The 16542-nt window shown below is 39.9% G+C and overlaps 2 protein-coding genes across 2 annotated transcripts in view; both read right to left on the bottom strand.

Moving 5' to 3' along the window:
* The window catches only part of STK33 (serine/threonine kinase 33), a 44561-nt gene extending 39214 nt beyond the window's left edge, over positions 1 to 5347 (bottom strand). Inside the window, 1 exon segment of the mRNA XM_059826113.1 lies at positions 5291 to 5347. Coding sequence (XP_059682096.1) covers positions 5291 to 5347 — 57 coding nt within the window.
* A 10934-nt stretch (positions 5348 to 16281) lies between these two features.
* The window catches only part of TRIM66 (tripartite motif containing 66), a 50115-nt gene continuing 49854 nt past the window's right edge, over positions 16282 to 16542 (bottom strand). The window contains exon 20 of the mRNA XM_059825998.1: positions 16282 to 16346. Coding sequence (XP_059681981.1) covers positions 16282 to 16346 — 65 coding nt within the window. The remainder of the gene's footprint in view (positions 16347 to 16542) is intronic.

Genomic DNA, 16542 nt, shown 5'->3' with positions numbered 1-16542 from the left:
ACAAATGCAACTAATAAATCACAACCAGAGTTTCCTCAGTTCTGTTACACTTGCTTAAGATGATGAAACAAAACATTTTTTCTTAATTGGTTGTTCCTTGTTGCTTTCTATACAGTGCTGCTTTTCCTGTGAGGTTTAAAATGATAAGTAACTGGAAATTAGGAAGAGAATTAGTCCATTATTCTGTAGCAATGACACAATGATTAATTATATTAGTTTACTGCCCCTTCTGCTTTAAAACCCTGCAGTCATAAAATTAGTTTTGTTCAATATTCCAGAAGGGATATGAGAATTAAATTTGTACAATTTAACAAATTCCTGCAGGAAAGCCATACTCATCTAAGATAGTAGATGGATGAATCCTCTAATTTACAATAATATGCAGATGGCATACCCCTTACTGAGCAGTGCACCGATAAGGAAGCTTCCCAAATGAATCAGAAAAAAAGACTGTGAAGGGACATGGGTGGAAACAGATCAGGCAAGTCTGAGCTTGTGCGTCCTCCTGGAAAGCACTCAAAAACTTCTTACTGTAATTCTATCTATACCTAATAATTATACTTTCGTTTACCTTTTTTAAACCACCTAATATTTTAAACACTCTAAGCATTTTCTAAGCCCTGCTGAACATGAAATAAGTGAATGGCTACTAGGGTCTAGGGAAGGCAGATGGAGGTTTAAAATCACTGCCATACCAACACAAATCCCCACATCTTCCATGTCTCTGGTGATAACGTATTTTAGGAAGAGTATCTTACTTTTGAGGAACAATGTTTCCGCCACATCTTCAATGTTGGCAAACACCCAAATGCAATCCTACCTTGTACACCTTTTGCAAGACATTATTACATAAATCAAAATATTTGCTTTTAATTAGCTGACTTCTTTTTCTCTCCAGAATTATGAATATCAGAGTTCTGGAAAATGAAACACACATCTCAACCACAAAACAGCTATGGCAACAGAAGCAAGACTCTGCGGCTAACCTTTGTGCCTTAGCCCTGACAAGGACACTGTTTTCTGGTTTTAGAATATCAAAATAAACTGACTGCAAAGCATTATTTCTGTGTTTAAATAAATAATACAAAACAAGACAAAGCTTCTACATACAGAATGCAAGGGCTTTATAGGATCACAGTCTACACAATTATGAAGTAGATTTGATCAAAGAATTTGAATGTTTGTACTGCAATATAATCAGGACAAAGCTACGTTATTGGGAAATAGGAAAAAAAGTAGCAGTAAAGTTGAAGGATGTATTTATGGCTTGATTTAGTAAATTGGCATTTCATATCACTAATACGCAGTATTTCAGTAAAGTAACTCCTGATGACCTTTTCTGTAATCTCTGGATAAACTGAATTATTATGGGCAAACGGGGAAAGTTGGCAATACAGGTTACCTAAGAATACTTTTAATATCAAAATTAAACCCTGTACTTTATCACAAATTCAGTTCATAATGAAAACAGAAATACTGTTAAATAGGAGAGAATACCAAAGTCTTCAGCTACTAAGCCAGAAAAATATAGATAGTGAAAATCTACTCATTTTAAGATAAATTAACTTTGTATTTTTCAACTCATTTAAATTGCATGACACACATAAATTGCATTTGACACATAAATAAGCTGAGAGCCATGCAAAAAATCCACCACCTCCTGCATGACAAGGGGAGCTGCAAGCTGCGCATGCTCACCCTGCGCAGAAGCGGCTGGCAGGAGCGAGGGGCCCGCTCACGCAGGGGTGGAAGGAAGGAAGGCGAGGGCCCCGCACAGCCTCTCCCAGCAGGCAGGCAGCAGAGCTGGAGGCCGGGGTGTTTCTCCCTCAGGGAGGGCATCCTTCTTCAGCCGACCACCTCCCTCGGACGGCACCTCTGCAGTCACGAACCAAGGCTGGGCTGCAGAAGGGCGGTCTGGGCAGCCCCACCAGCAGGTGAAAGGGCGGAGGTCACTGCCCGCCGTGGGGCTGAGTTGGCACACCTACACCCTGCTGCCCCCACAGTTAATTCAGGGGGAAAAAAATAAAAATCCTAACTCTCATGGTCCTTTTTAACCCCAGTCATTTGCCTGGGCACACACCGTCCTGAAAGTCAGACCCTAAGCTGTGGCTCAGCCACCCCGCGCGCAGCAGTCGAGAAGCCACCTTACCGAACCCTCTCCCGCCACACAGGGCCCAAGAGTGGCCACCCCCGCCCCGCACTGCCCTGGGTGATCCTCTGCACCCGGGGCTTTTGTCAGAGCTGTAGTAGCACCCATGAGCGCTGGGTGCGTGCGCTGTCCTGGATGGGCCCGGTAATTGCTCAACAATTGGCAAAAGCACTGTGCTGTTTGCTAGAATTGCTACTGCAAGGGTGGCGGTTGGACCCACGTCCACCTTGGCCCTCTGCATGTGCCACAGCTTGTGGTGCCCTTAACTCAATTGTGGGTTTTTTTAATTTAACTTGTTCCTAAGTCTGTTATTGCAGTTTTCTTTAAACCTATGGAGTGGCTTGTCCCTCCCTAACACCGAAATTCAGAGCATTCCCCTGAAGGCTTCCACACAGAGGTTTGCTGCTGCCTGGCTACACCCCATCACCCCAGCCCAGGCAGTAGCTGAACCACAGCTGTCCCAGTTTCCATCCCAGTGCAGGAGCAGTCCCGCCTGCCTCTCGGATGTGCTACGAACAGGCACGCTCACCTGCTCTGGCCCACCAGTGCGTTCCATTTATCACTGTAGTTTTGGGTTGTTCTTTGGTAGCCATGGGCTATATCCTGCAGGTGAATCCAGGTCCAGCGCTGTGTATTCATAAATTCTGGTCTGCTCATAAAATTCTGTTGGAGAAGTTGAACAGTAGGAGTTACTGCCTGGCCTCCCTATAACAAAGAGCTTAATCATTGGCATCAGATTAACTCAGACCCAGATATGTTTATCTTAGAAAAAAAAAAAATATTCTTAAATATAAGTATTTCTAATATATGTTAAGAACATCACATGTAATCGTACTTCAACTAATTACACTTGTTTCCCCAAAGTTACCTACCATTGGAGAGACAGTAAAGCCAGTGTGTGCACAGCATCATAGCAATGCTTATGCCTCCAGTCAGCTCCCAGCTCAAGAGACAGCACCTTTGGGGGTTAGAGCATTAAAAGTTATGTTCAAGCAGTAACTGTACATTTTCTTTTCTGAATTTTCCAATATTCTTTCTATGCCAAAAGTATTATCTTTTCACTTTCATAGATACAAATGTCTGAAGTACCTGATTGAAATGTATTTGATACTCCAGTAAAAAACAAAGCAAAAAGGTTCTATTTTAAAAAATGCTTTTATTCTGCTCATTATACATTATAAAAATATGAATCTGAAATTGCTGCACTCTCCCTCAAGTATCACAAGGTACTCAGTCCCAGCTCGTGCTGAGTGGAAGGGGCTCACTTCAGCGGCCTCTCCCATTGTAGTATATGAGGAGGATCCATGTTGATCCAGGGACGTGGCATGCACCCCTGTTCACCTTTCAGAGGCCAGGCAAAAAAATGTGGTATTATAAGGTTCCTGGAGGAAAAAAAAAACTAATTCCCGCATTGCTAAGCAGTGCGTGACAATTGTTTCGGTGAGGCCCTCTCAGAACAGGCAGTAGGCTGTTTTAAACCTTGAATGTCTTAACTGAATACAGAAAAAAATAAAGGGGCAAAGCAAAGAGAATGCTGAATAGCTATAGCAAAAAAGGAAAACTACTATATTAACTTACTGGATTTAAGCAGATGTATAATCTTAACAGATGTCTGAACGCAAGTCAAACCTAATGGAGTCAATGAGGATCTTTAAGATGCCTTTTTTTTCCCATTGCCTGGACTTCTGGTCTGGCATCTCGTACCAAAACCAGCATTGATGCCACCAATTTACTTCAGTAAGAACTGGTCCTAAAGATGAGAAATTTAAAAAGCCAGACTTAAAAACATTCTCCACAACTATTGCTATCACCGTATTAAACAGGTCTTTGAAACAAACATTATTCAAATATAAGCCACATTGCCAGAGCTTAATATTAGACCTCAGATATCCGCCCATTTAGTAAATGAGGTTGTAAGGACTAAGGTAATAGATGAATCCGTTACTCCAGGTAAATTATTATGCATTCCTTGTATGCCAACATAGTTGTCATTATTTTTTCCTGAAGAAAGATTATTAATTTCCTAGACATAAAGACATAGGTATGTATTTGTCAGCTCTGGAATAATCTGAAAGCAAGTGAAATTGGCTACTGTCACAATTTAAGGACAAACTGTAGTTCTGTCTGCTTTGGGTACAATTTCAAGGCATTCCCGCTAAAATTTGAGCACTTGTGCTGTCCTTTCTTTAGGGTTGAATTTCTTTAGGGTTTAGGTGTTGAATTTTTCCTTGCATGGAGTGAGCCTTGGGGTGGAGTTCCCAGTTACAATCTTGCTTTAACTTGGGCACAGCACCTCCAGTTCTGTTCCTGCTAGCTGTGACCAGGAGTACCGATGCTAAGAGAGCTTTCCCAAAGGCTTATTTAATAAAAAACAAGGCTTCCCAGGCAAAAAGGCATCTAAAAAAAAGAAAAATGGATTACAAGCATATTTAAACTCCTCAATATTTGCTATCCCTAAGAGTTTGGGTAGAGCCCTATTACTTAAGCTGTGTCTCTCTCTCCTGTCCTTTCAAGCATCCTTTCCAGATGACTTTAGCCTGAGAAAAAAATACATCACAGCAAGCAGAACCCGAGGCGACAGTGAGTGACTTGGGTACGTCTGAGAAAGGCCACTTCCAGTAGAAGAGGTCACATGTAACACGCCAGCTACAGAAGAAAAATTGCTTGTTTGACTACTGTGGCGTGTGAATCAAGAGCAGCTCTGACTCCTCTAAGATACCAACATTGCAGATTGATGTTCTGATCCGCAGTTGCCAAACAAGTACATTATTTCTGGCATGTTCGCCTGCCTCCAGGAAAGCAGGCCAAAAGCCCGCTCACACAGCCACCCAACAGTCACCTGGGCTAAGGGCGTGAGGTCTTCATACAGGGTGGGTGATAACAAAAATATGTAATCTAATCTAATGCAGGGCTGTTTTCAGGGGGTTTTGCCCCATTGTCCACAGCCAGCTGTCTGACTGACTAACTGCCTTTTTGGGTCAATTAGAGCAGTATTGCTCTTCTGAAGTAATTGCACACATACAATGTGCAGACTCTTTTTATAACAAGAAGTAATCCCTCTATTCAGATCTGAGAGGTTTTAGTATAGCCTTTTCCAGGACTTCTGGTGGTTGCTCCCCGCCTGCCTGTGCTGTAATTTACCTTCATTGTGTCTGGGTTGAGCTGACCTGGCCTGTTCACAGTCTCATACAGGTCCATCGTTTGTTTATCCCATTGGTAGCCTCTACAGAGACATGCTGAATTGTCTCTGTGTTCCTTCCACTGAAAGGTTCAAGTTGAAATTGTCTGTGTACCTTGCCAGAAAACTTAAGACCAACAAAAGTAAATAGTCCTGTCAAATAAAGAGCATCAGTTAATAAGAGAATAAGCATTCAGCATGATGACAACATGACAATAGTGAGGCTAAAAGACAAAACACATAAAAGCCTCACACAGAAAATTATACTTTCTCATGCTAGATTTCATTTTTTAGTTCAAAATATTAAGTACAAGTAAGAGCCACATATGAAGAAAGGAACCACTGTAAAAGCTGCTGTGCTCCTCTCAGTCAGTAGAAGACAATCTTGACCTTCATGCCATAATATTAAGCCAAAGTTCTTGAAAGGAGGCATTGTTTCAAAAGCCAGCCGTTTTTTCAAGAGTGAGAAATGCCTGTTAAGGACTAGGTTGAAACCCCTGAGGTCACATTGCGTTTGACATGTGACATCTAAACTTCTTTATCTGAAAGGGGAATTTTAGAAAGCTCTCACTCCTCTGTGCTACTTAGCTGTGCTTTGAACAGAATCCAGCATAAGTGTGTACTAACAGAAAGTCCATGGGAAAGCTTTAGATATGGCTTTAGATATCCTTCCTATTTATCTAAATATTTATCTTGTGATGTGTGAGTATACCTGCTTCTCTCCTTAGGGGCTGCAGAAAGTTATTTTTGTCTCGGATATGAATGGTATTAAATACGCAGTAGATAAAATACCACCACCACCCCCCCCCCAATATCAACATCAGAGGAAACAGTTACCAGAGGTGTAAAATTATGTCATTTATCATACAGTAACGTGATTCTAGTAAGAGCCCATATACAGATGCACAGAAATTTTTACCTCCTTCACAGTACAGAGCATAATAAGCTTATCAAGTGCCAGTACCTTTAACTAATTGCCATGACAGTGACAACGTGACATTAAGAGCTGCAGTGTCACTGACAACGGGTGACATTCGGGAAGCATTATTTGGACAGAGACACACAGCAGTAAATGCTTATCTAAATTTTTTTAGACAACCTGACTTCTCAAATCTTGTAAAGTGCTCCACTTGTATTAATTTCTCAATGCAGGTTCATTCAGGGGGAAAAAAATGTCATAGCAAAGGGCAAATAGTAGCAGCACATAAAAATGGCAAAATCTTGGCCTGCAGCTTGGGTATTAATTTTACCATCTCTTCAGCGATTGGGGTCCTTCAGCTCCATCTACTGGTACCGCGCACCCTGCAGCAGCCCGCCGAGTGCCAGCCGGGAGGCGACGCTCACCTCAACACAAGGGACAACCGCGGGTGCAATTGCAAGTTCAAAGTGATCCTCTCTGGGAAACTGCTGCTGCAAATTCAGAAGATGCCCTACAAAGTGACAGTACCGCCTGGTCACGATGTTCAACCTTCTGACAGCTGGAGCGCCCGGTCAGCCCATCTCATCGGTCTGTGCAATGACGAAGGCACACATAGATGCATGGCACATGGAAGATTTGTTCATGACAGTTTCACATAGGTATCTACAGGAGAGACAGAGCATGTCATCTTCATTTGGCTGTGGAAAGTCTCAAGTACCTTCAAATGAGCTCAAAAATCACCAGGACTCCACTAACTTCCAAGTGTTACGGTACATGAGGACATTTCAAAAGGCATGAGGAACTTAGGTTTAGGTAACTTGGTTGCACCCAGATTGCCAAATTCTTGCAGGCAACCCTTTTAAAAGTGTGCAATATCAAATATCCTAACACTAATGTCTCTAAAATGGTTACCAATAAGTGGTAAAAACCCCACAAGCAGACAAGTTCTCTCAGTCCAGGTTTTTTTGTTTTTTTGGTTTTATTTCCCAATAGTGTCTCAAGTCACTTCCTTTTTTAGCTATAGAAAAGCATCAATTTCAGAGTCAGTGCATCAGTCCAGCCACAGTGGAAACTGGCCTTTCACAGCTCTCCACTGAAGTGTTCACCAGTTTACCCCAAATTAGGATCTGGTCAAATAATCACGTAACAGCCAGCCCATAAAAGTAACACTTATTTGTGTATCTTTCTCAATGAGAATTCAGTTTACAGCTATTCACAAAGCTCTTTTTATATCCAACAGCTATGATGCAACGGTACTTATTCTTAAAAAATAATATATGTTTGTTTACTGTTGATATCTCTTTATATGGCCACAGCTTTATTAGAAGTGTGGCTGTTCTGTCTTTTCCATAATTGGTGCATAAGGGTTAGAGAAACTTTTGGAAAACTCTGCTGTTTTGGCACTATCCATGTACAAATAAAACTCCTTTGACAAACACTTTCAGCTTGGTTTTCTCATATATTTGAATTTAAGCACTATCTTTTTCTAGAAAGTAAAGGGGGAAATCAATTTCCCTCTTTCCCCATAATACCAGATTGAGAGAGAGCTATCAAGAGATATGTAAGTGCTAACTGTTTCCTACTGGATACTTAAGGGAAACAGATGGGTGTAATTACAATTTTATGGAGGTCTTACCTAAAATGCTTATACTCAGCTGCTACATTACAGTTTGATTCTCAGTCATAAATACATGTATTAATCTTTGTAAAGGTCTGTACAGATTTTAAGCTAAAGAGGAACATACAGCTTCGTAGCTACTTCACAGGGAAAGAAACCACATTAAAACCAGAAGGCACAATGATACTGGAACCTCCAGGACCTAAAGGAGGAGAGTGCTCTTTGCTTAACACAACTAAAATCGTGCTGCAAATCAGCAGAGGGAGCCAACTGCCTTGTTTTGGAAGTACCAACTCTGCTTGCTCCCCTACAGTTGGCCTAGCAGCCTGCGTGCCAAATCTTTACCTTGCTTTACCACAGGGTGGTGAATCTCCCCTTACCAGGGAGGAGTAGGTTGCCTCGCTGGGTCACTTGGTCTAAAGGGAATATTGGGGAAAACCTTTAGGTTACTGAACCATCCGGGCTGTGCCACCACACCTGGAAGTGACCAGTACCTAAATGCTTTTGAGGAACCTGAGAGAACACCCATTTGGCTGCAAAAGCTAACTGAAGGAGAAATAAAAAAGGTTACCTTCATTTCCTCCCACCCCTTTACAACTGTGTAAGCATTTTATCTTTTCATATAAGCTGCAGAGTTTTGCTCAAATCAGTGGGGACAGTTATACGTAGAACTTAACTTCTCTGACAAAAACAGCAATAACAATACTGCAACACCACCCCCATAGTATCACCCTTCTGTGTTTACTCACCTTTAATTCCCTTAAAGGAATTCTCCTTTTGTTCCCATACGATATGACAGTGTAAAACAAAGGAGAAAGCAGCTAATTATCATGACACATTTTAAAATCTGAACTGTAGTTTTGACAGCTAAAGTAATATGAACACCAAAGTCCATGTGATTTTGGATGTTTGGTTCCAGAACCATTTTTTTTTCCCACAGGAATTACAAGAAAACATGTACAAGGTTAAAAGACACAGTCCTCCTGCCCTCAGCTCAGAGAGCCTTTTCCTCATGAGATCTGTTCCTCTTTGTTTCTCATCCTTCATAATGGTGAGTTTGAAGGCTAAACTATCTCTAAGTGACCTCAGTTAAATCGATCAGTCTTCAATGCATTTACACAGGTACTCTTGAGGGAACAATTTGATTAACTTATTATTTAATTACAAACTGCTGAATTAATAATGCAGGAGAACTCAAAATGAGAAGGGCATTATAGGACTGACTGCTGGGAAGGGGGGGGGTAACCAATGTAAATTTATTTGTAAAGTGAACATGTATTATTTGGAAGCAGTAAAATCCAATAAATGCAGAATCAGACTAATTCTGCATGTATATTCCCTTCTCTAGCCAGAGGAGTAGAAGGCTGAGTTCTGTGGCTATAAATATACTCAGATATTTACAGTATTTCCTAATTAGGACCAGTGAAAGGAGGGAAATTATGTGTTCTCCTTCCATTAAACATCCTTCTGCTATATGAGTCATCTAGATAGCAGACGAAGGGTGTGCTGGAGCCACACTTTTCCCAGCTCAGGGGCTGAATGTCTCCAGGGCGCTCCGCTCCCACCTCTCCAGCACGTGCCCGCAGCAGGATGCCTCTCCCCTGCCCCTGGGGATTACAGGCCCCATGGGATGGGGCTCAGGCTGGCATGATGCACTAGCAGTCTGGGAAGAGTTTTGAACATGATGCAAGAGCTACAACCAAGCAGTAAGACTGTCACTTCAAAAGATCATTGCTGGGATTTCCTTGTCCAGCAGACTCATGCCAATCAATAGTGCTGGCACTGCAAAGATTTTTGTGGTATTTAAAAGATCAAAAATAAAGATGAAGACTTTCATTTTTCTCAAATGGTATGGAATATTACTTCTGGGGAGCCTTTATGGGGTTAATTCTCTGGAGAAAATCCATCCTGTTTGTAATATCCCTGAGATAACCTCACTCAGCCACAAATTATCATTATAGTATCCGCATTGCCCAGGCTACTAAGACTGCTCCCATGCTGTAAGGCAGTGGTAGGTTTGCAGCGGTGGACTGAGCATTGCCGTGTTCCCCTTCACTAGATAAAACTTCCCCGTAGGTAAGAAAAGGTTTCTGTGATTCTCAGCACCGCTCCAGGACTGGAGATGCTAACCTCAAGCACCATTTGCAGCACGCTGCCAGAGCCAAATCCCCCCCTCCATAAAGAATGGTTTTAGCTGTGCATCCCAAACCTGAAATGTCTCACAATGCTTTCATTTAACACTGCTAGACGATAATCCTGCAACCAGGTCTGATGGCTATATTCAATTTCCGTCTCTGCTGCTCACTTGTTCCATTAGCTTATCATGCTGATTTTCACAGTTACAAATGGGAAATATTTATAAGTACATCACAAACATGAATGAGAGCCAGTTTACCAATGTTTCTAAAGCCCTCAGAGACCACAGGGAAAAAGAAAGAGAGGAGTGTCCAGTGTTTGCTTAAAGCACTGAAGTTTTTAATGTTATTTCTCATCAACTGAAGCCCACCTGAGTGTGTTAATATACTGCACTGCAGATGCCTGAGGTATTTACAATTATGTGTGAGACGCAGCACAGAGTTTGGGTAGGATGTAAGGATGAATTTGGAATTGATTTTCACTTTATCTAAGCTCTATATTGTTTCTTTAATTATATCATAGAATAAAACATAAGGTTTTTGTTTCATTTCTGTGATTTACAGAACCCTTTTGCATAGTCTGCTGGTCATATAGCTATCATCCCATTCTATTAATATTTTCATTATTAGAGGGTGTTTTCCATTTGCTGGTCAGCTGCAGGAGAGAACTGCTGAGCTTGGCCCAGTGATCTGTAAATTCAGAAATGTTGCACTATGCATCACAGACTATGCAGTATAGTATAGACATACGCATAAACTGTTTCTTTGACTTAAATTTAGGTCTGTTTTAATGCTGTTGCAAGAAACATTAGAAGTGTAGTAAATAGCAAAAATGTGATTATTTATAGAATGAACACACTGACTTACAAATTACCATACGATCCAGAAATAACTACGTAAAATATCCCACCACTCCAATACCCTAACTTTCCTACTACAACACAGTTTATGTTTTACTTTCAAAGTCTGAAGATAACACTGTTCTGCTGCTTTTTCATGATTGCTCTACACTGACATTTACTGGGCCCAGTATAAAACCAGATTACGTTCTATGAGTTTCTACAAGTATAATTAACATTTGACACACTATTAGGGCTCACCCAAGAGAGAAGTTCAGCCCAGTGCAGGTAGTCAGCACAAGACCTGGCAATCAGCTAAGTCTATAACATTTATCCAGAGGAGCAAATCTCACCGTTTCAGATGTACAATACAAACATTAGCTTTGATTTGAATATTTTACTATGTTTTCACTGTTAACTTCCTGTAAGGCGTCTCATGACTTCCCTGTTTGTCCCATACCTGCACTACATCAAGAAACTCTAGGAATTCTGCCACAAAAAATGAAATAGTACCAACATATTTTCCTAGAGCAGGATATCACGGAATAACGAGAAAGTACTGAATTTATAAGAGATGTAAGAACCATTCCTGCTCTTTACTAACTCCATCAGAAGCCAGAGCAGGCTAATAAGCTAATAAGGAAAAATATTGAAGTATGTTTCATTTCCTGCCCAAATGTCAGTGTATAAAAATAGATTATTTTTTTCCATCTAAAGTGAACTCACAACTGTTAATGAGAAACATTGCCAAAAAATCATTCTAATGTGCCAAGCAATGAGGTGCATCAGGTAAGGGAGTAATGTTGGAATAAAGGACAGATACATCATCTCAGCACGGACCATCTAGGAACATAACATCTATGTTATGCCTAAATTAACAAAGTGACATCTCTATCATCTGTACCGGAAACCTGGATTCGCTCACTGACTTTCACAACATTGCCTCAGTATCAGACTGCCTCTGGAACACTTCCATACTGACCTAATTGTCCTAGGTGCTACAATCAAGATCAAGAATAGTAACTTACAAACTAACATCCACAGTACAACCATAAATCAGTGTTGCTACTTCCATAGAACTGGTAACCGTCTCAAACACTCTCCAAAAGCAGCAAAATACTCCCTGACCTTCAGACACTACCCTATTTGCTCTGGGAAAAACGCTTGCACGTCTTATCTCCTTAACCTAAAAAGGACTTTTCTATAGCAAAAATATACTGTGAGATAGAATTTACAGGGAATCCGTTACAAATTATATCCTATGCAGGAAGAAGTTATCTGAAAAGTATCTTTCAAGAACCTCTTTTCAGACACTTGGAATGAAAATTGAGCAAGTGGAGCTAGAAATTTGACAACAGATTTGAACGTTGAAATTTCTCATCTCCGCAGTAAGTATTCCCACCACAGTAAACACTTTTCACAACAAAGCCATCCAAATACCCTGTTCCTACTGTTACATATCCTAATATAAACTTCTACAAAAGTCTACTTAGTAGACTAAATGCTACCAATCTACTAAATGCTCTCATGAAAATGTCAACTACACACTAAAACGGACATTCATAAACATTTACTAAAGGACAGGAACAGAGAATGGGGTACCGTTTCTCACAAAACAATCGCACCACCTCTCACTTCTTGCTCTTGATCTACAAAGACAGCTTCAAAAGATGTGCAGCCTCCTTAGTCCACGACTACTGTCTATCTTTATTTTCCCTCAGATTATCTCCTTGATATCTAACTGAAGTCAGAGAAACTCAGCTGGTATTTAGCTTTGAAGTCTATTGCCTGTATTTCACACCTGAAGGAATTGCATGCCCAGAAGTTTTTCTGCATTTTTCTGTTTATACAATAAAAAAAGTTGCCTCTATCTACAAATTCTCTCTTAATTATGTCTGAAGAGCAGCACAGCTGTAACACTGAAAGAAGGATTCCATACCCCTCAAGCCAGCAGGCCTCCAGGTCAGAAAGTTGCTGCTGATAGTTTTATACTCCCATAAACCAAACTGAGAGGAACCAATAATGATAGAAAAACACTTGCAGTGTCTGCTTGACTTTTTGCCAATAGAGTATTTTTGTTCTATTTTTTGTAAATTATTCCATAATTCTTCAATTTCTTGCATTTTCAATTTTAAAGTATCTTCTCTGATTCCCTCTGATTAAATACACTACAATAGTTTTTTCATCTCACTAGTAAGTGATATGTTCCTTGGCACTTTAATGTATACATACATTTGAACTACAAATATTTTTTGTTACTTGTTCATGGCATGTCTGGTTCTCACTAACTTACACTAATTGAAAAACGAAAAGGCAAAATATCTACTTGGTATTGAAAATTCCAGCACAAATAGAAAGCTGATCTCCTGTGTTAGCACAGCGGCTTTTGTAACCATTCTGCTTTGCCATCAGTGGTTACCAACAATTTAGCTAATAAGTGTTAAATTATATTATATAATCCATATATTAATTGAAAGCAGATGTACTCAGAGCAAAAATTTCAGATTGATGTGCAAAAATACATTTCACATATTTTATTGTTCAGCAAAGCACATTACACATATAAACATGCGGTCATTCAATAATCTGAATTGTTAAACACCTGTTTGTATTAACGCTAATGCCATTCTGCTGTAATGATACTGCAAGAAGTATATCTTTGAAATTGTCTGTAGGGGAATGAAAGTCAAATTTGTAGCTGTCATTTCTTCTTCAACAGACCTATTACTGAAGTGTAATTAATCTCTTTTCCAACTGCTTAAGCACAAAGAGGATTTTCCCATTCTACATGTAACTCTTTACTAAAGACAAAAGGGAAAATTGTGCCTTTCATTGCATTTGCAGGAGCCTAGTGCATTTGCTGGGGTTTCCACACTGTTCCTGGCATTTGTTTCTGCTATACTTACTTCCAGTGGAAAACTTCAGAGGTTCCTCCTTGCTTCCTTTCCTACACAGTCTGGATTGTGAAACAGGCTGTGTGATAGAAGAAAAAGTAACTACATAACCAATCACTTCTCTTTTGGGCCACATGCGCTGTTAGATTTTAGAAGAGAGACCCTTCCTTTCATGCCTGTCAGTGCCGTTACCAGTGTGCAATTGGACTTCAACAGAGCAAACGCCCCAAGAATTTACAGGCCCTGGTGGTATGGTGTCCAGCAGCAGGAACTTCATGAGCCAGCAATTTTAAGGCAATGTTCAAGACACATAATGTTGTTCTTATGACATGCAATGGATCGTGAAGTTGATGACCCAGAGATTTGTGTCCACAAAGCATGTGAAGTCATACGTATGAGTTCAGGTTTTGTTCTGCTTACCAACATGACACAAAGTTTATGAGTTGGTTTTTTTAACTGTTACTATGTCTTAGAGAAGTAATCAAAAACAAAATTAGCCTTAAGAGTGCTCAAGCCATAGAGTCCTGCTAGCACACATCCAAAGGATATCTTATATATGATGACAAAGCAGTACAGTTCTATTTTTAATAAAGGCATAATATACCCTGGATAAATTTAATTTAAACAGGTGTTCTCAAAAACTAATGGTACAGTTAACAAACTTACAGCCTTTAAGAAATAGAAGCAGGCTCTTGTTGACTCTGCTCTTCCAGGAAAAGAGGAAGTCATCAATAGTGTCTCCCATTTCTACCTTTGCCCCTAGATGAAGGCTATACAGCATATCATTTTTGTGCTATTAATGGTAAAAGCCAGGTCTTTGGTGGAGGAATTAATTACCAACTGAGAAAAGGTGATACCTGTAGCACAGATAAGGGTGATTAATTCAAGTTACAAACCTGCACTCATTTCCCTCTGCCAAGACACTTACTGTTTTGAGACCAGGAGTTTGACAGAAAGCAAACACATAGGAATTCACAAATAGAAAATGTAAAGGCTGTCCCTTCATCTCACAGTTTTCCAGTCAGCTTATAATATCCAGATTTTCATTTCTTCAAAGAAAAGAAAATATTAGCTCACTACCAAGTTAATGGCAAACAGTAAGTCACATAGATAGTAGAATATAACATTCACGTCTTACTATTTTATATATATAAATCTTTACTTTAAAGTGTTATCTAAAATAACATACATGGTTACCAGACCAAATAGCCCATATAAACTATGCTGAAAATATCATCTTTATTTACAGGAACCTAATTAAAATTAACTTGAACTGTGTTTGAGATCTGCAACAACTTTTCCCTCCCAGAGCCAGACCACAGCCCAGCTTTACGCTGCTGGGCAGAGCTCCAAGGAGGAAGATGCCCCTTACACACATGAGGAAAGCATTGGCCACGCAAAGATCTGGCTCACCTGCTTCTGGAAGAGGTGGGAAGCAGCTTGCAAACCATCACTCTCTGATCAGGTGTCATGTCTTGTTACCTGTCCCCCCCTTCAGGCTTTATAATTACATGCTATCCTTTGTTCAAGTGAACTCTAAAATTGCTCTTCTGGCCCTTGGTGGTATTCTGCCAATACATTGTGGAATTTAGCAAAAAGAATGCCAAAACAAACCAAACTTAGACATCCTTTCATTCTGTCTGAGCTTCAACATATACACATTATCATCATCTTCTAGCACTGTTGGTAATCACAACTACAAGAAATAAGCAAAGAGAAAATCAGGGATATATGATGTTATTTTATAGGCACTTCTATAACCATGTAATTTGCTTCATAGTTAATTTACTGAATTCCAATATCTGCTTTAAAGAAAAACAACTGGCTTGGGTTTTATAAAAATGCTGCCTTTGAGACCCAAGAAATCCCACACTGCTTTACCGAGCATGAATTAGATGCCAGAAGAATCATTCCTTGCAAACAGAGTATCCAGTATGCACTCAGAAGCACCTCACACAGAGTCCTAGTATTAGCACTATTAGCACTTGTTCTTTTGTAATTTAATGAAAATGCTCTGCTTCAAAAGAAACAGCTAATCAGATAATCACATTAGCCTGTATCTCATAGGCCTTGAGCAGAGCTCCCAGAAAAATCATTGAATAAGACAACAGGATTACGGCTTTTATGACTACACATTGTATTTATCACAAAGCATGACCAACATTCACACTGAGGTTGCAAGATTATTACATGGTTACCTGTGCTCTATAAAACAGAAATGTCATTTGAACAGATTATAAAATGGTACTGCAGTATTAGATATTATTAGCATGTTACTTTTATTATTAATCATCATTACCTATCACCAAAACATATGTACTTCAGTGTAAACACTGCAAAACATATACATGATTTAACAGATTGAATATTGACAGATTCAAACACTTTGGATCTGTTATCTATGCACAAGATCTAGAAATAAGGCATATGGTCAGCAGATTAGGTGAGTTTAAATAAACAGCCTGAGTGCTTTGCTTTCCTCCCACACACCTTAACGCTGTCAGTTATGCTGCTGGATTCCTCATAGCAAATCTCATATCTTGAGGAGGTCATACCTGAGGAAGGCTGTTAGCTGGCTGAAACATCATTCTTTTATTTTTTTTCACTTTCCTGTGTACAAAGGAAACAAACAGTGAATAGCTAGAGGGCTTAGTCTTTTTTAAAATCTTGACAGAGTTTTCTGCTAGGAAGATAACTGTGTGGCCTGAGAGACTTCATTTGTTCATGCTCACACATTTATACACAACTGACACTTTATTCCACTCAGAGGATCTTGACATAAACTTGTAGAACTGATCACATCTCTGCGA

The sequence above is a fragment of the Gavia stellata genome, chromosome 17 (assembly GCF_030936135.1).
Source record: "Gavia stellata isolate bGavSte3 chromosome 17, bGavSte3.hap2, whole genome shotgun sequence".
Taxonomy (NCBI): domain Eukaryota; kingdom Metazoa; phylum Chordata; class Aves; order Gaviiformes; family Gaviidae; genus Gavia; species Gavia stellata.
The sequence above is the reverse complement of the archived record's forward strand: the minus strand, read 5'-3'. Positions and strand labels throughout refer to the sequence as shown.